The sequence below is a fragment of the Macaca thibetana genome, chromosome 1, assembly GCF_024542745.1.
Source record: "Macaca thibetana thibetana isolate TM-01 chromosome 1, ASM2454274v1, whole genome shotgun sequence".
NCBI classification, from domain to species: Eukaryota; Metazoa; Chordata; class Mammalia; order Primates; family Cercopithecidae; genus Macaca; species Macaca thibetana.
In genome coordinates this window covers 58,100,894-58,121,812 of record NC_065578.1, presented here as the reverse complement: position 1 = coordinate 58,121,812, position 20,919 = coordinate 58,100,894, and the positions used below count along the sequence as shown (strand labels likewise).

General features: G+C 45.3%; 2 protein-coding genes across 2 annotated transcripts in view; one reads left to right on the top strand and one right to left on the bottom strand.

The window, feature by feature from the left end:
• Window positions 1–20,919, top strand: part of MYSM1 (Myb like, SWIRM and MPN domains 1) — a 922,196-nt gene that overhangs the window by 667,851 nt on the left and 233,426 nt on the right. The gene's annotated exons all lie outside the window — the stretch shown is intronic.
• Window positions 11,968–20,919, bottom strand: part of LOC126962828 (uncharacterized) — a 117,064-nt gene continuing 108,112 nt past the window's right edge. The window contains exons 2-3 of the mRNA XM_050804380.1: window positions 19,440–19,612; window positions 11,968–12,665 (exon numbers count right to left, since the gene is read on the bottom strand). Of these exons, the coding sequence (XP_050660337.1) occupies window positions 12,478–12,665; window positions 19,440–19,575 (324 nt within the window). The 5' untranslated portion in view covers window positions 19,576–19,612 and the 3' untranslated portion in view covers window positions 11,968–12,477. The remainder of the gene's footprint in view (window positions 12,666–19,439; window positions 19,613–20,919) is intronic.

Below are 20,919 nucleotides of genomic sequence, written 5' to 3'. Positions count from 1 at the left end.
TTCAAAAGTCAACTGTTCCAACTCAGAAGGAGAAGAGCTAAAATACATGTATTTGGGGTGCAGTGGGTTGTACTATTGAGAGTAGTTAACTTTGCCTGTGGGATCCAGGAAGGTATCCTAGAAAGATGAGTGTGGAAAGCCTCATAGGAGCTGAGGGATAGAATCTGACACAGATGGAGGCAGAAGTGGGCCTACCAGTGAGTGGGTGTGACTGCAGGCAGGGAGGGTAGGGCAAGGCTGGGAGTTAGGTGGGCCACATGGCCACATTGTGGAGTCCTCATGGTCATGCTGAGGAGTTCAGACTCTATCCTGCGGATGATGGAAAGACATTCCAAAACATTAAAGCTGGGCAGGGTGGCTCACACCTATAATTCCAGCACTTTGGGAGGCTGAGGTGGGAGGATCATTTGAGTCCAGGAGGTCAAGACCAGCCTGGGCAACATAAGGAGATCCCCATCTTTACAAAAAATTGTTTGAAAAATTAGTGGGGTGTGGTGGTGCAGGCCTGTAGTTCCAGCCACTCAACCACTCAAGAGGCTGAGACAAGAGGATTGATTGAGCCCAGAAGGTTGAGGCTGTATTGAGCTATGATTCCACCACTGCACTCCAACCTGGGCATCAGAACAAGACCTTGTATCTAAAGAAGAAAAAGTGAAAAAAAAAAAAGAGTAATAATATGATCAGATTTGATTAGAAAGCTCACTGTGGCACAGGTGGGAAGAATGGACCAACAAGAGTGGGATCAATGAAGAAACTGGTCAAGGTGAGGCCCACACAGCAGGGTGTGGGGGGATGGGGAGAATTGTTCTGGCTAAACCCTACTCACATTATAAGGCTCAGCATAGACAACAGCTCAAAGAAGGACCTTCAATATGGTTAGGAGCTCCTCCCCAGGGACCCCTCTCCCATGCCCTCGAAGCACAACCTGATCTCAGTAGTGGTTACAGCCACAGCTTTTACGCCAACTTTTTAAGCCATTGCACCTTCCTCCACTACTAATGAGTTGTGCGACTTTGGCCAAGTTGCTTATTCACTCTGTTGTCTTGGTTTCCTTATCTATAAGGTAAAGATAATAATATCACCTATCATTTAGGGTTATTGTGGTGACTAAATGGTTTAATGTATGTAACACTCTTAGAACAGTGTCCAGCAGTGATTAAGTGTGCAATAAAAGTGGGCTTTTATTATCACTACACCCACTTACTATTGAGAAATTATGTATTTATGGGTGCACCTGACCAGCCAGGGAGCTCCTCAAGGACAGGTATTCCTGTGCCAGCAGAGGGCCTGGGACAGAGCAGGCTCTCAATGAATATTTGTTAAATAAATTGGAGATGTAGGGGAAGATACATTCAATGAATATTTAGGAATTAAATTGTGCATCACTGGGTGATGGACAGAACATTAGGTAGAGGGTTAAGGAAGAGAATAAAATCATTCTGAGCTTTCTAAACTGGGACAAGAAGACGATGGTGATGCCATGGCTGAGACAGGGAATCTGAGAGAAGGAGCTGGTTCAGAGAGAGAAGTATCTAACCTGCCTGAGATCTAATCTATAGGAATGGACAAAGCAGAGATTTGAACCCAGGTCTGTAAGAGTCCATGCTCCATAAACAAGTTTATGTAACCTTCATGTCTGTATATCATTGCCTAGCACAGGGTCTAATGCAGTAAGTATTAAATAACATATGTCAAATGAGTAGGTAGATGCTTAAGTAAATGGCTTTCCTTTGTAGATGCCAGGGTATTATGGTTGCTTTCGTTTTCAATGGTAAATAGAAGTCTGTGAAGACAAGAGAAAAAGAAAAGAAAATCCCCATTAAAGATTAAAGAAAGAGGAACTAGTAACCAATATTTCAAATGAATGAACATGAGGAGCCATCTTCCTTCTTTTTCCCTTTTTCTGACACATCAGGACATTTTTTAAATGATTTCCAGCTTCATAACATACTCTTGCAAACTGCTAGGAAGGATGACTAAAACTACCCACCAGGAAGTTTTGCAAAGCTCAAGCCAAAAAAAAAAAAATGTGATATCAAGGAATCTAGGAAACAGGAAAATGCCTGGTGACAGGGAGACCAGTCATGCAGGCTCCTCTATATATGATCCCCATTTCAATCACCACCTCCTCAGAAACAGATTTCTTAAGTCAAAGTGCTTATGGAATTGGCACCTGAGCATTAGGGCAGGAAGAACTGTCTACAGAGTGCCTATTTGAAATTAATACGTTCTCCTTCAATACAAGCCTGGGTAGCAGAGCAGTAATAATAATAATTATTATAATGCCTATAATTTATTGAACGTTTTCCTCTAAAAACTGGTGAGTACTTTATGCACACTATTTCACTGAAACCTCACCAAATCCTACAAGAAACATACTGTCAGTCCCATATGAAAGACAGGAAAACTAAGCCTCAGAGAGGTTAAGTAACCTGACCAAGGTCACTCAGCAAGTAAGGAGATATAAATCCTTATTTATAGATAAATTTTCTCCTTGACTCCTTTGAATTTGGAGCTGCACATGGTTTAATTTCATCCAAATAATCCTAGTTGAGGCGTGGAGCTGACATTCTAACTCCAGGGATGACAAGAGTGTCTCTGCTCAGATGCCTTTTGCCAGTCCAAAGAAATTAGAGTAGTGTTGTGCAAGGATCAAGAGACACGGATTCAGAGAACTGGGTTCCAGTATTGACTTTGCCACTTATTGCCTGTGAGGCTTCTGCTGAATCCCTTAAATTCTTTGGGCCCTGTTAGTTTCTTAGTTTTTCTTCCTTCCCTTTCAACCTTCCTGCCCAGCACATACTCTTTGGAATATAAAATAAAAGGATTTATCTCAATGATCTCTCAAAGTTTTTAGGAAACTGATTTTTTGTTTCAATAATTGTATCTTTTCTAATAAAAATTTTCTAGTTAAAAAGGAATACAAACTTATTAAAGAAAAACATACATGTTAAAGAAAAACAACACATACTTCTTAAAGGATACAAAAGAACAGAAAGTAAAAAGTTTCTTTTTAGTACAAGTAGAGTTCTAGAATTTTAAATTTAGAAAAACTATTAAAGGCTGGGCATGGTGGCTCATGCCTGTAACACAGAACTTTGGGCTGAGGCGGGTGGATCACCTGAGGTCAGGAGTTCAAGACCATCCTGACCAATATGGTGAAACCTTGTCTCTACTAAAAATACAAAAATTAGTCAGGCGTGATGGCGAGCACCTGTAGTCCTAGCTTCTTGGGAGGCTGAAACAGGAGAATTGCTTGATCTCGGGAGGCAGAGGTTGCAGTGAGCCAAGATCACACCGCTGCACTCCAGCCTGGGTGACAGATCGAGACTTTGTTTCAAAAAACAAAGAAACAAACAAAAAAACTATTAAAGAAGCTTGGTAAATCTTTAACATTTAGCAAGGACAACAAGCATGTTTGAACACTTCTTGTCACTTTCCTAAATATTTATTGACTTTCCTTTTGAAGGCATTTGTATTTCATATCCCCTTTTCAACATTCAGTGTTAAGGCCTAACAAGTTCCTGGGAACATTTTTATTCCTTTGATGACTGAAAGTAAAATAAAGCAAAACCAAATCTTCTTGGGGAAATTCCTATCCAAAATAATTCACTCCACAGCCTCTAGTTCAGAGCCTACTGTGCTCAGGACTTGTGCAAGGAGATGCACAGAACACAATGTGGTACTAGATGAGGGAACCCAGTGCTTAGTGGAGGCAAAGCCAAAGAGGATCTATGAGTGAATGAAGGTGAGTACCTAGTGCTGTGGGAGTGCAGATTAATCCTGTCACAGAGGAGGTGACAGAGCCTGGGTCTTGAAACGTGAACTGGAGTCCAACAGATGGCAAAACCTTAGGAAAGCAACCACTTAGACAAGCTCTTGTTTGGTTACCCAGTGCTAGAGTGACCATATAATTTATTTTCCAAATTATGGTACCTGATAATAAAAGGGGAACTATTGGTAATTATGTCAGGACAATGGGTGTAAACCAGAACCTCCTAGGTAAACCAGATGATAGGGTGACTTTATTTCACGCAAAGATTTTTATATCATGAAAAACAGGGCCCTGAATTGCATGTCATACTTATTGAAACCTGTGACAAAATAGTATGTTAAAAATCCTCCAGAGATGGCTTCTGCACCCTGGGTAACTTTCTGAAAAAATTGTAGCGGTTTTCCTAACAATGCTTTTTAGTCCTATTGCTGGATTTTAGCATAACATCTATAGGGCAAATTGTTAAAACTTGGAAACATATTCTGGTACTATCTTTAAATTAGTTTGGTAGCAACTCAAGACTTTCCAAACCACACTGATACTCAACCTTATAAGTTTTTATCTTCCGACAATGCTTTGGGGACCCACTCAATGCCTTAACCTTCAGTGTTTCTAGTTAGTGGTTTTTGATTTGTTTAGCTGTGTTCTCAGCTGTAATTCCAAAGAGGCAGCAAAGGTTCTCTCTTAGCAGGGACTATTCAGGAATGGGAGAGGAAAACCAACGCATTTTAAAACAGGATTGATGTTTTCATCTAGATGTGACATCTGTGGTGGGTCACAGGGCAGGAGGAATAGCATGTGCAAAGGCAAGGAAGCAAGAACCAGCTTGGAGTATTCAGGGGACTACGCGAGATTCTCTGGCTGGGAGTGGAGCTGGGAATGTGGTAGGAGGAGAAAAGGCAAAAAAGGTGAGTTAGGACTAGATTGTGGAAGGCCTTGATTGTCACCCCAAGGAGTCCAGACTTCATTCTGTTGGGAAAGGTGAGCCTTGGAGCTATCCGAGCAGGATTTTTTTTTTTTTTTTTTTGGAAAGACAGCAAACTGAATAAAACCTGGAGCCAATTTCTCCCTCCAGTTTTGCAGGTCTGTTTTAGCCTAACTTTTTGCTAATGTGTTCGCTGCCTCCACCACACTCCAAACCCCGCTTCCAAGGAAATGTATCTCAATTGACTGGGAATTATAGACGCAAATTTCTCATGCTTTGAGTTCAGCCTACTCCTAATTAAGGTGGTACTGAAATTCCTTAGCATCTCACAGCTCTGTCCCCAAGCAGGACCTGTCAGTGGGGGACCGGGGGCGAGGTCCCAAAAAAGTAGGAGCAGAGGCTTCTGTCCTCTGGTCACCCTATGGTAAACTACTCCTGAGCCCCTCCCTGGGGGGAGTGTATATTCTCCCTTTTCTTAACCCCTTAATACAAATTATGTCTACCTGGAGCCCAAGGGCAAAGTCATGAATGAAGCTCACATAAAAAGGCACTTTAGGCCCGGAGTGGTGACTCACGCCTGTAATCCCAGCACTTTGGGAGGCCGAGGCGGGCGGATCATGAGGTCAGGAGATCAAGACCATCCTGGCTAACACGGTGAAACCCTGTCTCTACCAAAAATACAAAAAAATTAGCCAGGCGTGATGGCGGGCGCCTGTAGTCCCAGCAACTTGGGAGGCTGAGGCAGGAGAATGGCGTGAACCCGGGAGGCAGAGTTTGCAGTGAGCCGAGATCGCGCCACTGAACTCCAGCCTGGGCGACAGAGCGAGACACCCTCTCAAAAAAAAAAAAAACAAAAAAAAAGGCAGCTTTACCCTCTTTGGCTGTTCAGGATGCTTAATAATGAACAGGCTTGAAAGACAATAGCTTCTTTGTTCCCAGAGGTATCGAAACAGGAATGTGTTAGAGAGGATTCTTACAGGCCTTGGGAGCCTAAGCCTGACAAGTGATGATCCTACATCCCGCCCAGGTAGTTACAAGCTTGTTAACCTCTAGCCTCTGTTTCCTCAGCTATAGAATGGGGATCATAGTAGTGGCTTCTTTACAGGGTTCTTGAGAATATTAAACAGGACAATGATGGCACTTGGCCCAATGCCAGGCGCTAAGACATGCCCAGAAGAAGCTGGCAATTATCAAAACTGGTACAATCCTCTACCTCTGAGTTCATGGTGGCCAGTGGTTGAGCTTCATGCTTCCAGGGGCAAACCAGTCATTTATTTTTTAGTGTGACCCCTAACTCGGAACATTGCACAAGCAAAGTCCTAGAGGCACAGAATTAATACACTGAATATTACCCTTTGAAGTAATCTAGCAGTGGGAGCCAAACTTATCAATTTGCAGAAGGGGAGATAGATTCAGACAGAGGGAGGAACAGGCCCAATCCAAACATAAAGTTAAGGGCAGAGCCAGGATGAGAACCTAGGTCTCTGATGCCTACCCCTGCTCTTAACTCTGCAACATGCTTTCTGTCTCACTGTCTGTTAGTAAGCAACCTTCAAGACCTTCACGATTCCGTCTTCATTCAGTGAACACCTGATAACTAGAGGTTGAAAGTGCTTTCTATATCTTAACTCATTCAATCCTTAGAGCAACCCCACAAGGCTGATCTTTTTGTCAATCTCCATGTTGTAGATAAGGACAGTGAGGCAGAAAGGGGTTAAGTCATTTGGTTAAGCCTCACAACCAGTAGATAGTAAAGCCAAGATCTGAAACTGGACAGTTGGGCTCCTAAGCCTGTGACCTTAACCACAACACCATATTGACCCTCCAATAGTGAAAAAGTGCGTGGCATCTGCCTTACTCCACAGACATACTCCCCAGGGAGGAGACACAACCTGCAATAAGTGTGTGCAGCCTCCTACTATGGGCACCAAGAGAAGAAAGGAAGGAAGGGTTAATTTTACAGGGGGAGGAGGGAGAGAATCAGGAAGGCCGCCTGCAGGAGGTGAGCTTTATTGTTTCCAGAGCTGACTCACTTTCCTCTAGGTTTCTCTGCAGATGGAGCAGTCTTTGCTGAGGCAGGCAGGTATAAAGGGACTGGAGCTTAAGGGGTGCAGTCAAGGAAGTCAGTGAGAGAGGGAGGGCAGGACACCAGGCATTAAGTCATGAAGTGTGTGAGGTGGGCAAATTAACGAACCTCCAAGAACCTCAACTTCCTCATCCGCAGAATGGGGATGATAACACCCGCCTTCTGAAGCTGTTTGAATATTAAATGAGATACTGTGTATATACTTCCCGACCCAGTATTATTCCTCTTTATTTACCTTTCATAAAACTATTTCGGTCACTAAAAATAAATTTAATTGAGCATATTTTTGACACAGTAGCATTAAAAATCTTGAGTGTCATTATTAGTCATTCATAATAACAATATAATGAATAATAACATTAATTGCCATTGAGAGCACTAAGTGCTTAAAATGTATGGTCTGTATTTATCCAATCTAATTCTCAGAATGTATCTTAAAGATAGGTAAGGCATCATTATCCCCATTTTACAGATGAGGATAATGAGGCTGAGAGAGATGGAAAAAGGCATACAAAGGTCACCCAGCAAGGAAGCGGCAGGACGGGTATTCAGATCCAGGCCTGTCGGTCCCGGAAAAAATGTCCCCACACACAGAGGATGTCCCGTGTTTGCAGTTCATGTTGGTCTTGGCCACGTCCCTCCGCTCTTTCTCAGAAGGAAAACAAACATTCTAAGAGGTCTGCTAGGCCGAGGGAACGCGAACGCCCAAGAGAGGGAGGGAAGGGGCTGGCCGAGGCCGGAGCATGGGCCCAGGCTGGGAGGGTGGAGCCGGCTCCTCGCCCCGAGCCCGATGGCCGCATAAAGCCCGCTGCCTTCACTGGTCCTGGGGCGCCCGGCAGGGTCAGGGCCCGCGGAGACCCTCGGTCTGGCAGGCCGGGAGGCCGCGGTGCTGCGCTGGGTCGGCGCGCTCCCCGGGTGGCGCTCAGGCGGGGCGCGTTCATTTCATCTACAGTCTGTCGGGAAGGATTCCCGAACTCCTCCTCCCTGCCCGCCTTTGCGCAGGGCCGGGCTCTACGCAAACTGAAATCACTGGCCGCCCGGCCCCACCAGTCCTCGTGGGATCCGGCCCGGGTTTACCTTCTATGGGGAGGCCCAGGAGGGCCGGGCGGAGCGCTGGGGCGGGCGGGCGCTGACGTGGCGGGCGGTTCCCTCCACCCGCTCCTCCCGCGGGCACTGCTGAGGCCCGTGGGCGGGAAGCCCGGCGGCGGGCGGGACGTGGCCTGGATCCCGGCCCTGCTCCTTCGCCGCTGCGACTCCCAACGCCACCAACGTCAGAGTTGCAGTTTCTTTAGCTGTCAAATGCAGACAAGTACTACCCATCTCGCCTTTGGAGTGAGCAGCATGTATGTACAGTACCTGGCACCTAATAAATGCTAAATGTATGTTCCCTACATGGTGTCATTGTGATTGCTGTCGTTGTTACGCTGGGCTGGGCAGCCCACCTTGTGAAATAATGAGCTTCCATTGCTGAGACTGTTCAGGCACAAGTTGAATGAGTTGGGGGGACAAAAAGAAATAAGTTAGAAGAGGAAGGGACCCAAATTTGGCATCCCTCAATACTGATCTGGTGACTTCAGAATCACCTGGAAAGCTCAAACAGCACCTGAGACCAGGGATCGAAATCCCGGAAGGCAAGCTCATCTGAAAATACAGCTTCACGTGTAAACCACTGATCTAGGCCAATAGTCCCCGCACTTTTCATCTTCGAAGACCCTTCTGTGATTCCCTCCTGCCCCACTGACTGCACAGTGTAAAGTATGTTGTTGACCAAACTAGATTTAACTCACACTTAATTTACTCTCTAAATAAATTATTAATCAAAGCCCCAGAGTTCATTAAACAACTATCGAGTACCCACTATGTGCCAAGCACTGTGCTGGACACTGGTGGTCTGGTGGAGAAGAAGATGGACAAGGGCTCTGTCCTCATGGACTTGCCAGTCTGAGGAGGGAAAGAAGAAAATGAACAAGAATTCAAATACACTGAAGCCAAGAGAATCCAGCTGAGCCGAAGACACTCAATAGTCCTACAATGAGCAGATATGGGTATGTCAAAAGCAAAAACAAATAGAAGCCCGGCACGGTGGCTCGCACCTATAATCCCAACACTTTGGGAGGCCAAGGCAGGCAGATCGTTTAAGTCCATGAATTCAAGACTAGCCTGACTAACATGGTGAAAGCCCATCTCTACTAAAAATACAAAAATTAGCTGAGCGTGGGGGTGCACACCTGTAATCTCAGCTACTCAGGTGGCTGAGGCACAAGAATCACTTGGACCCGGGAGCAGAGGTTGCAGGGAGCTGAGATCATGCCACTGCACTCCAGCCTGGGCGACAGAGTAAGACTCTGTCTCAAAAAACAAAAAGGAACTGTATAATTCCCCTAAGAAAGGTGGGTGTAACCCTCAGCACACAAGCACACATGCATATACCACAGTATTATTATTTTCACGGATCCCAAAAAGTCCAGGTCCTAGATGGAGAACATGAAAGGCCTCATGAAGAAAGTGGCCTAAAGCTGGCATACAGGAAGACCCCACAGGCCGGATTCCCGCCTATGTGACCAGTCACACTGCCTGCCTCACCTGTGAGAAACTACTAGCAGCTGCCCCCAAACACTCCGAGTAGAGTGGCTAGAGTATGGGCTCTGAAGCCAGGCTGCCCAGGGCTGAATTCTAGCTCTATTCCTTGCTAGCTGTATGAAAAAAGGCAAGGTGCCTGTTCTCTATGCGCCTATGTTTCCTCTTCTATAAAGTGGTCTGAATAATACCGACTTCACAAAATTGACATGGGAATTAGAGAGATGGCACTTAAAACAGGTGGTAGGCACTCAATATGTGACCTGTTAAACGGTATCTTTTTTTTTTTTTTTCACTTTTGATGCTCTCTCTCCCTGGAGTAAGCCCTTTCCCCCTTTCTCTGCCTGGAGAGCATATTAGCCCAATGTCCCTTCCTTTCCAGAGGCCTCCTTGCTTTACTTCATCAAGCAATTTGATGCTTTTCCTCTATGTTCTTGTGGCTCCTTTTAGACACCTCTTACAGCACCTGTCATATTGCAGTCATTTGTCTTACTGTTGTGTAGGTGTTTGCCCTCTTCACTGGATTATGAATCCGTAAAAAGCAAGGGCCAGATTTTATATATCTTTTCATCTCTAGGGACAAGACAGTCCCCGGAGTAAGCAGTTGACACGATCTGTTGCATTAATGAATAGATGGACGATGATGGATAGATGAGCGAAGTGACTTGCCCAGGATCACAGAGCTTAAATCCAGGGTCTCTGTTTAATTTATGTTGGGAAAATTACTCTTCTGAGCCTCTGGTTTCCCATCTGGAAAACAGATTTGGTAATAATGGCTCCTACATCTTGGCGTTGGGAGGGTTCAACAAAGTACACATAAGGAAGTATTCAAGAATAAAAGCTCTAGAGTCAGATTGTATGGGTTCAAGTCCCAGCTCCACCACTTATGAGCTGTGTGATCTTTGACAAATTCTTAACCTTGCTATGCCTAGAGGAGGCAGAGCACATTAATGAACTGTTCAGAAAATTAAAAGAGATACTCTCTGTGAAGTCCCCAGTGCCTGGCTCAGAGTAGGTATTCAGTAAGTAAATATTGGTTTCCTTCCCTGAACCCCCATCTTCTCCAGACCTGTGGGGTTTGGACTCTGAATACCCAAAACAGCTGTTTAAATGCCATGTTTTGTTCCTAGTGACTAATGTCCCTTAAGCCAAGGTTGGAAAGGCAACTCCAGAATCGAGCTTACACGTGGGTACTGAGTTAGATGAGGGGAACGTGGCTGAGTGGTTTATTTAATTAATAAGGAAACTTTTGAAAGGAGGCAGTTTAAAATCAACAAACATGTCAAAAAATTGAAAGCAAGAGCTATCCCACAATTTTATATGTGGATTTCATATGTCATTGGAATATTCCTTTATATAAAGCTATGAATAACAGGATCATCCAAACCCAAAATAATGTTTTACAAACCATAAGAGCAGTGATCAGAATTGGTTTTGCAGCAAATTAGCCAGTTAATCAGTGTACAACATTATAACAATTCTTGGATTTCCTTCTACTCTATCACAATATATTCTAATTAACTATTCAAAATTCTCCAATGGTCACATGTCAATTACTAAGCCAAAATGTATGGAAGAAAAAGGGAAAGATCTTTCTACGTTGGACCTAGTTTCCCATCACATGCCCACCTGGATCTCCCCAAACCTCCTTCTTACTGTGGGGTTTGGAAGAGGCTGAAATGTGGGTACCCAGGGCCCTGGAAGCCGGGGTTGTCCATAGCTCAGCCAGCAAGTATTTGGCAGTTCAGTTCAAAGAGAAAGTCCGAGAGGGTAGGGGTCTCAGCGGGACCAAAGGGATGAGATGCACAGAGAGGGAGGGAGAAGGGCAGGAATCTTGTTAGCAAAACCAGCTGCCTGCCAAGTAGGGCGTGTGTCTCAATTTCTGAAGAAAAGAGAGGACCGTAGATGTTAGTTTTAATTTCAGTCCTTCAAAACTTGAGTAAAAAGGGGAATTGTGCATGTGTATAATACTCCACTCTCCATTTCCCAAATAAACTCTATCTGCATCTTCCATCTGAATCTTTCTTAACCTGAACCTTACTTATCAATAACTTGAGGCTTGTTGAAACCTTGTTCTAAGAACTCCTTCCTGTTCTCTTCCGTTTGGGAACGAATCTCTACCTTCTTCTCTTACGTGCCCATGGTACTTTGTGTCTCCATTTTAAGACTGCTCACAGACTTATTTAATTATATGCCAGCCAACTTCCTTCATTCTTTTCCCCACTTATGTTCCTCTTTTCAAATAGCTTTATGGAGATATAATTGACATACAATAAACTGTGTGTATTTAAAGTGTACAATTAGATATGTGCAGACATGAGAAACTCTCAGCACCGATAGTAAGAATGTCTACCACCCTAAAAGTTTCCTTGTGCTTCTTTGAATCCTTTCCTTCTACCTCACTTCCCCAAACAACCATGGATCTGCTTTCTATCACTGTAGATCAGCTTGCATTTTCTGGAGTTTTCTATAAATAGAATTATACAATGTGTACTCTTCTTTGATTGGCTTCTTTCACTGTGCACAATTCTGTTGAGATTCACCCCTTCAACCTTCCCTCCTCGTTGGATTGTGGACTTCGCCAGGCAGGAACGATGGCTCACCCAGGGCATGGAGCTCAGTGATGGGCACAACGCAAGACCCATGGAGGAGGAGGAGGCGGTGTGATGGGCAGCTCTGGATTTGGTGGGAGAATACATGTGGCCTTCAGGCTGGACTCAGTCACTTGTAGCTGCGTAGCCAGCAGTCAGTCAGTTACAGTTGCAGCCTCAGCTTCCTCATCTGTAAATTGAGGGTGATGATAAACTCCCTTCTCTCTGGAGGGTTCTGTGAGACTCCACTGAGCCAGGAGATGAAGTGCTCTGTAAACTGTGAAAGGTCAGTCCTGGGCAAAGGATTAGGCCTGGATCAAGCCAGCAGCATACTGGGAATGCCCCAGATCCCAGGGCTAGTCAAAGACAGCCTTGTCATCCAGGGAAGCCATGTGGATTTGAGATTCCTCGTAGAAATAACCAATAAGGACTATGCCTGGTGGCCTTTAATCCTGCCCCAGTCACCAAAATGTCAAGGTTTCTTTCCCCTTGACCCTCCCCGCTTCCTCGGTGTGGGCTGTGTTTATTTAGGAGGTCTCTCTCCCTCCAGAGAGCCACACATGACCGGAGGATTCCTCCTTTGGCCTGGAGCCGGCTGATAAGGGCAGTCCATCTGCTGGGGGCTCCCAGGACCAGCAGGAACAGGAACGAAGCCGGTGGAAGGGAGCAGGGGAGACTGCCAGGCCTGGCTGCAGCTTCCTCTGGCTAGAACTGAGGAGAAGGGGGAGAAGGAAAGAAGGAAATATTTGTCTCATATTTAAAGTCAACTTGACCTATAAAATCACACCAAACTTGGGGAGGCTGCCTATCTCCTCTGATGGACTACGTTTCTTTTTTTTTTTTTTTTTTTTTTTTAATTTATGTATTATTATTATACTTTAAGTTGTAGGGTACATGTGCATAACGTGCAGGTTTGTTACATATGTATACTTGTGCCATGTTGGTGTGCTGCACCCATCAACTCATCATTTACATCAGGTATAACTCCCAATGCAATCCCTCCCCCCTCCCCCCTCCCCATGATAGGCCCCGGTGTGTGATGTTCCCCTTCCTGAGTCCAAGTGATCTCATTGTTCAGCTCCCACCTATGAGTGAGAACATGCGGTGTTTGGTTTTCTGTTCTTGTGATAGTTTGCTGAGAATGATGGTTTCCAGCTGCATCCATGTCCCTACAAAGGACACAAACTCATCCTTTTTTATGGCTGCATAGTATTCCATGGTGTATATGTGCCACATTTTCTTAATCCAATCTGTCACTGATGGACATTTGGGTTGATTCCAAGTCTTTGCTATTGTGAATAGTGCTGCAATAAACATACATTTCTTATATGGTATTGCTTAATAAAGAGAAGTGTGGTGAACTGGAAGAGCCCAGAGATGGAGATTCAAGGCCTAGCACAGTCACTAATTTCCTGTGTGAGCTTGCCAAAGTTGCTTTCCCTCTCCAGGCTTTACTTAATTAGAACTATTAACTGAATACCTACTGTGTGTTCACCACCACACTGCATTTTCCATATACTTTTATAAATGTAACCTTCAAAGCTATCCTGAGAAGTGAGTATTCTTCCACTCATTTTACAGTTGATGAAGGTGTAGTAACATGTTCGAGGTCACCTAGAAAACAGCCAAATTATGAACTTAGCGCTGTCTGGCAACAGAATTGACTTTTTTTTTTTTTTAAATAGAACTTAAGGACAGCAATTCTCAAGGAATTAGCTTAATAATAAATTATTTGTCTGGGCCCGGTGGCTCACATCTGTAATCCCAGCATTTTGGGAGGCGGAGGCAGGTAGATCACCTGAGGTCAGGAGTTTGAGACCAGCTTAGCCAACATGGTGAAACCCCATCTCTACTAAAAATACAAAAATTAGCAGGGCATGGTGGCGCTGGCCTGTATTCCCAGCTACTTGGGAGGCTGAGACATGAGAATCCCTTGAACCTGGGAGGCGGAGGTTGCAGTGAGCTGAAATGGCACCACTGCACTCCAGCCTGGGCAGCAAAGCGAGACTCTATCTCAAAAAATAAAATAAAATAAAATATATATATATATATATACACACACACATACACACTAATAAATAATAATAATAGTAAATTATTTCTTGCTCATACTCTGTGGAAAGAAGGCTCTGTGACTAACTTCATATGGGGAATGCTGCATACAGCATATCCCTATCATGAAGAACCACAATTTCATCTTCATGTCTTAGAAGGTTCTGAAAAATCTTGGAGTAAAAGGATTTAACTCCCTCATTTAACCAAAAATTTCTCATATTAAATTCATCATCAACCTTTTTACGTCTGTAAACCTATTCATATTCCAAAGAACAGGTGCTCCTCAGAGCACTGTCTGGGAATCGTGGTTGAATCAGAGTTGGAGGGATTGCAGAGTTTATCCATCTAGCTATCAGAATTTCACTAACGATGCTTTTTTAAACACCTGCAGTGATGAAAGGCTCACTACCTAGTGAGAGAGCTTACTCCGTTGTTGCACAAATATAGCTGTTAGAATAGCACTGCCCAGGAGAAGAATACTGAAAGCCATATGTGTGATTCTAAATTTTCTAGGACCTACAGAATAAAAGAAAAAAGAAACAAAATTAATTTTAATCATGTATATTAATCAGCCCAGTAGACCTAAAATTATCATTTCAACCAGTCATCAAAAGAATATTAATTTGATATTATGCTTTCTTTTTAAATTAAGTCTCAGTGCTTAGTAGCCGCATTTGGCTAGTGTCTAGCAAAACAGATAGCACAAGGTTAGAAGATTCTTCTTCAGGTGGTGCTAAGCTCTTCTTACCTGTGCTTCTCTTCCAAAGTCTTTGGGTTCGAGGCGTGAATACATGGCCTCACAGGCAGCCACCAATCCCGAGGACGAGTTCTGCTTCGCTGTGTCCTCATACATCCTCCCTCAAGAGTCCCTCATCATGGAGCTCAGCCCTCTGGCAGTGATCTGCTAAGGTCTGTCTTTCCCTGGAAAAGGGCTTTCCAAACTTTAAAGTGCTGCATAAACAAAAGGCCTCATTCCCCTAACTCCTAGTGAAGCAGGCTTAGAGTCCCACAGGACTTTTCATGCTCTCATCACACTGTTACTTTATATTGAACCTGTAAGCAGTGGCCAACACATCGTCTAGCTTGGGGCAACTCCTTTCTGCTCCGTGGGCCTCAGTGTCCCCATCTGTCAAATAACAGATTTGAGCTTTCATGATTCAGACACTTTTAGTCTTTTCTTATCCACACTTCTCTCTTTCCCTACCTACCACATTTCTTATTAAACCAAGTCTTCTGTTAGTATTCAGGAAATAGTTTTATCCTCCCATATACCATAATAATAAGCATTTCTTGAATGTTTGTCATGTGTCAGGCACTGTGCTAAGAGCCTTATAGATAGCATCTCATTTAAGCCTCTCCATACCCAAGTGAATTAAACACTATTATCCCCTTTCACAACTGTGGAAACTGAGGCATCAAGCAATGGAGTCATAGATCACATGCCTAATGAGGAGAACAGCTGAAAATTACAACCCAGCATCTTCTCATGGCTCCCTGATCCTAGGCTGTGAATCAGAACCAGTCCTCGGACCTCAGCTCAACCCAGGTCTCAGATTACAGAAAAGAGAACAAGGGTCCAGGGTAGTTTTTCTTGTTGTTGTTGTTGTTTGTTGTTTTGTTTTGTGTTTTGTTTTGGTTTGGTTTTTAGCCTTTTGTTGTTGTTGCTGAAACCCATGGAGCATCCTCCTTTCTGTTTTGCAGAGGAAGGAAATACGGTTATACTTTCCTTGCTAAGGAAATCCAGCCCTCCACCAGGCGGCTTTCCTCCCATCCCCTTGACCTTTTAGGGAAAAGGTGAGGCCCCTGGGAAGGCTCTGGGGGAGACCAGAGGAGCTCAGTGTGCCCTGTCTAGGGCAGGGGTATTTTTAGAGCTGGCTGCACACTGTTTACAAGGAAGCCAGTCCCTTGAGCGTGCCCTCGCCCTACAGGGAAACACTGGCCGCCAGCCCCACCCGCTGGCCCAGGCTCCTGCTGGCCCTCCCTTCCTCCCTCCCTCCCAGCTGTTCCTTTCTTATCGTCTCTATCAGCACGTGGGCTCTATCAGCATGTGGGTGTGCTGTCATTACCACCCTGAGAGCACAACTGAACAAAACTGTAGCCCAGGGCACTGGAAACCTCTTGGAGAGGGCCAGGTGTGACCAGGTACTGGGGAAAAAATAAGAAGCTGCTGTCAGTTGAGAAGATGGCCCTGGCAACTGGCAATCAACTGAAAATCCTGCAAACGGGTGTCTCTCCTGTGAAGAAGCTGTGGAACCTCATTGTCCGGGACCTCCTGAAAGTGAAGGCCTGATAACTGGAGAGGGTGGCTTGGGGGAATGAAGAGGCCACAGGCCTGGGCCAGGAGCTCAATTCTGCCTCCAAGTCTTACCACAGGCCAGTTGCTCTCAATTGTGACAAGTCAGTTACCCTTCAGAGCCTCTCTTTCTGCTGCTGTAAACCGAGGAGGGCTTGAGTGGTGAGGGCTGTCTAATCAATGACTGAACGTCTCAGGCTCCTCAATGATGAAATGAGAGTACTTAGGCCTGCCTCATGGGGCTGGTGGTGGATCTTCAATAGGGTGGTGGTGTTAAGCCCCTGGCACATGGTGGGCAGGCAATACACATGGCCATGAAGGATACTTTCCTTATCTTTAGCACTTTACAGTGCCTAGCACAAAGTAAGCACCCAGCAAAAGATGCTTTTCTTTATTCTTGTCGCTCAGAGTTCTTTCACCTCTAAGACTATACAAAAGCTCTCTCCAACTATGCACTTTTTATAATTAAGTATTTATTCCTTCTCCCCCAGCCCTGTGCCCATCCCACTGTGATTCAGGAGTCTCACAGAAGACACTGGAAAGCCTTTCTCTGAGTCACAGTCTGTATCTTCTAGAAAAGGCTGTCCATCTTCACCCCAAGCCCACTGGCTCCTGAAACATGACATCCAGACCCAGTGCAGCTGGACCTGGCCCAGGTAAGCCAGGCTTCCCAAGGTCCGACCCCAAGCTTGCAGGGTTGGGTAGGAAGCTGGACCCAGGCAGCCCCACCCTGCCCAAGCTTCCCCGGATGTGAGTATAGAGATTACAAGGCCTCCAGCCTCCTCAGAGGAAGTACCCTTCTTCCTCTGCCCTGTGGGCAGACTGGACTTCTCTAGCAGCTGCAAGATATTGCAAGATTGTTATTTGAGGTGGATAAACTCTCATCAAGTATTCTCCTCCTCACTGCCTCCTCCATCTGCCCCTCCGATTTCCCTCTTCCCTTCCCAGCCCTTTTTCCTTCCTCCTCCTTTACTCCTCCTTCTCCTCCTCTTCCTCATCCACATTTCTTTCCTCCTCTTCTTCCCTATAGCTGTGCTTTTGACCCAAGTGACAGCCTGCTTATATTTCTAAGGGGAGAGTCCCAGCCGAGGGGAGAGGGATTGGCTTCTCTCTGTGGCTTCATGCCTCCCCTCTCAGTCTTTCCACAAAGGTGTTCTGGTGGCCTCTGGTGTATGTGCCAGGCACTGGGCCAGCATCTAAGGGGCATAGCCAGGGGCTTGCACAGAGCTAGTTAGCCTGCTGGCCTGGGCCAGGCAAGCACACTTTGTTGGTTGGGTTGCATATTAAAAAGGTGTCACTTCTGGCCACCTTCTTTACTGTCTCAAGGTCTTGCATGCTCACTGTTTCTAGAGTCATTTGGCTGTGTCTTCAACAACTATCGTAACAACATATTACCTTAACTTTAACTAGGTGCCACTTTGGGAGAATTTTTTTTGTTTTTTGTTTTTTTTTTTTCTTTTTGAGACGAAGTTTCACTCTTGTTGCCCAGCCTGGAGTGCAGTGGCACCATCTCGGCTCACTGCAACCTCCACCTCCCGGGTTCAAGCAATTCCTCTGTCTCAGCCTCCCAAGTAGCTGGAATTACAGGCACCCACCACCATGCCCAGCTAATTTTTTGTATTTTTAGTAGAGACGGGGTTTCACTATGTTGGCCAGGCTGGTCTCGAACTTCTGACCTTATGATCCGCCCACCTAGGCCTCCCAAAGTACTGAGATTACAGGTGTGAGAGAATGTGTTTTAGAAAAGAGGTGCCTCCTGTTTCTCTCTATCTCCTGCTCACCAAGAAAGAGAAGCAGCACTTTTTTTTCTTTCTTTCTTTCTTTCTTTTTTTTTGTTGCTGCTGCTGTTCTTTTTTTTTTTTTTTTTTTTTTTTTTCTTTTTTTTTTGAGACGGAGTCTCGCTCTGTCACCCAGGCTGGAGCACAGTGACACTATCTCGGCTCACTGTAAGCTCTGCCTCCCAGGTTCACGCCATTCTCCTGCCTCAGCCTCCCAACTAGCTGGGACTACAGGCGCCCACCACCACGCCTGGCTAATTTTTTTTTTTTTGTATTTTTAGTAGAGACGGGGTTTCACTGTTTTAGCCAGGATGGTCTCGATCTCCTGACCTCGTGATCCACCCGCCTTGGCCTCCCAAAGTGCTGGGATTACAGGCGTGAGCCACCGCTCCCAGCCCGTTGTTGTTCTTTTTTTGAGACGGAGTTTCACTCTTGTCACCCAGGCTGGAGTGCAGTGGCATGATCTCGGCTCACTGCAACCTTTACCTCCCAGGTTCAAGTGATTCTCCTGCCTCAGCCTCCCGAATAGCTGGGATTACAGCTGTCTGCCACCACACCCAGCTATTTTTTATATTTTTAGTAGAAACAGGGTTTCGCCGTGTTGGCCAGGTTGGTCTCAAACTCCTGACCACAGGTGATCCACCCACCTCGGCCTCCCAAAGTGCTGGGATTACAGGTGTCAGCCACTGCCCCCGGCCAGAAAGCAGCACATTTAATGGCACAAGTGGTCAAATGAGTAACAGGGCCAGCCAGCTAACATAGGTGGCTTGAGTGTGGAGTACTGGCAAGGAAGGATGTCAGGAGAGGAGGCTGGAGACCCAGCATGGGCCAAATCATGCCAGCAGCCAGCACTGGAAGCCATTGCCCCTCTCATTCTGCAGCAGGAACTGCCTCTAGGAAGACATGGAGGCTGGACTAGAGAATGGAGAGAAAAGCAGCAGGAAGACCTGGAAGAAAACAGTGACAATTCTTCTGACCCCATCGAGCCTCTTTAATCCCAAATCTTTTCTTCTAAGCCACCCCTGACTTTACAAATCTCAAGGGTCCTAAGAGGCATGTGTTCATTCCCAAGCCTATACTTCTATACTCACTTTCTGTGCCTTGCTGCCTGGGTGACCTTAGATAAGTCCTTTAGCCACTCTGGATATATTTTCTTTATCTGTAATCAGAAAGAAGGGGTGTGTGTGTGTGTGTGTGTGTGTGTGTGTGCATGAGAACACACACAAAAACACACACACAACCACCAAATGGTGGTTACAAAGCTTTAATAAATAAGACAATGTTACAAGGAAAGCACAAGCAGTTCTCCTTCTGCTCGCCTTCAGCTGCTATTCCCATTCTACGAGGGGAAATCCTCACCCGGAAAACCTTGTTCACACTGGCACAGGTCCCAGGGCGTGAGCCCCTGTGGAGGCTGGGTCTCTCCCTTTCCATTTCCCTTGTTGACTTCCAGCACGACTGTTGTTAGCTCGCAGATGGACAGGCAGTGCTCCATGACTTGCCAGCTGCCAGGCTGATTCCGCTTTGGTTCTCTAAGAGAACAAGCCTGATATCAAGGATGCAAAGGGGGCCAGGGCGCCTCTGCTCAAGGCGGGAATCTCGGGTGTCTACACATAGTCAGACAAGGGCTTATGTTTAGGCTGCAGCTTCGAGATAACCTGCCACCTCCAGAAAGCCTCCCAGGAAGACAGAAGTTGGTGAGGTGACCTGGGAGTTAGGAAAGAGGAAGCAACAGGGGAGGAGAGGGAATCCTAGAAAGAAAGATGGAGCTTCGCAAAGGCACAGAGGTGTGAATGAGCAGGACAGGATTGCAGTTCATGGCCACTACTCCCCTGAACACAGCTTCCCTGTTAATTAGTCGCATTTTTGCTTTGATCATTTCTTCCCCACAACTGCCCCAACCCCATCAACTGCCAAGTTCTGTGCAGATTCTACCATCTTGTACATCTCTAGTATCCATTTCCTCTTCTCTACCCCTATGGCCATTGTCTGGGACACATAGCTCTTCTGGTCTATACTAATTAGAACAGTTTTCTAACCAATCTCCCCGCCTCTAGTTTCTCCCACCTTCCAATCCATTCACGTCATGGTTGCCAAAATAATCTTTCTGATTGTGTTCCTTTTCTGCTTAAGTCCTTCAAGGACACCCCATCACCTCTGGGACCAATTCTGTAGCTTAGGACTCAGAGCCTCCATAATCTGATCCCATTGTCTTCCTTTCCTGCCTAATTTCCCAACAAAACCTACACAAACCCTGAGTTATTGCCACACTAACTATCAGTTCCCCCAAATGAGGCATACAGTTTAACGCTGTCTGTTGCTCTTCCTTTTACCTGGAATTCCCTCCACCCCTATCTTTCTGGCTAACTCCTACTCCTTCCTCAGAACCCAGCTAAGGAAGCACCTCTTCTAGAAAGGTTTTTCTGACCCCTCCTCTGTGCTCTCAGAGCCTGAGAGCACATATATCTCTAGCATCGACGTTCTTAGGGCTAGAATTCACGAGCTTTGTGCATTTGTATGGGGGAAGAAATGTTCACTAACTTGTACCTAAAATTAATTTAACATTTCCTTCAATTACAAATGTAGGCTCAAATCACAGTGATATCAATAGTTCCTATAACTTATTACTAATAGAAATCATAGTTATTTTCATATCACTTTACAGTTGTTACAGATTATCTAAAAATTTTATCTATGATTATCAATATTTTGAAAATAAAATAGTAGACCTATGTAGATCTGGTTACTCAGTGTACAAATATGAAACCACATACATTATCATCAATTTATTTTTTCTGTATTTTGTTAACTTTGAAAAATAATTGCTTTCTTTGCCATT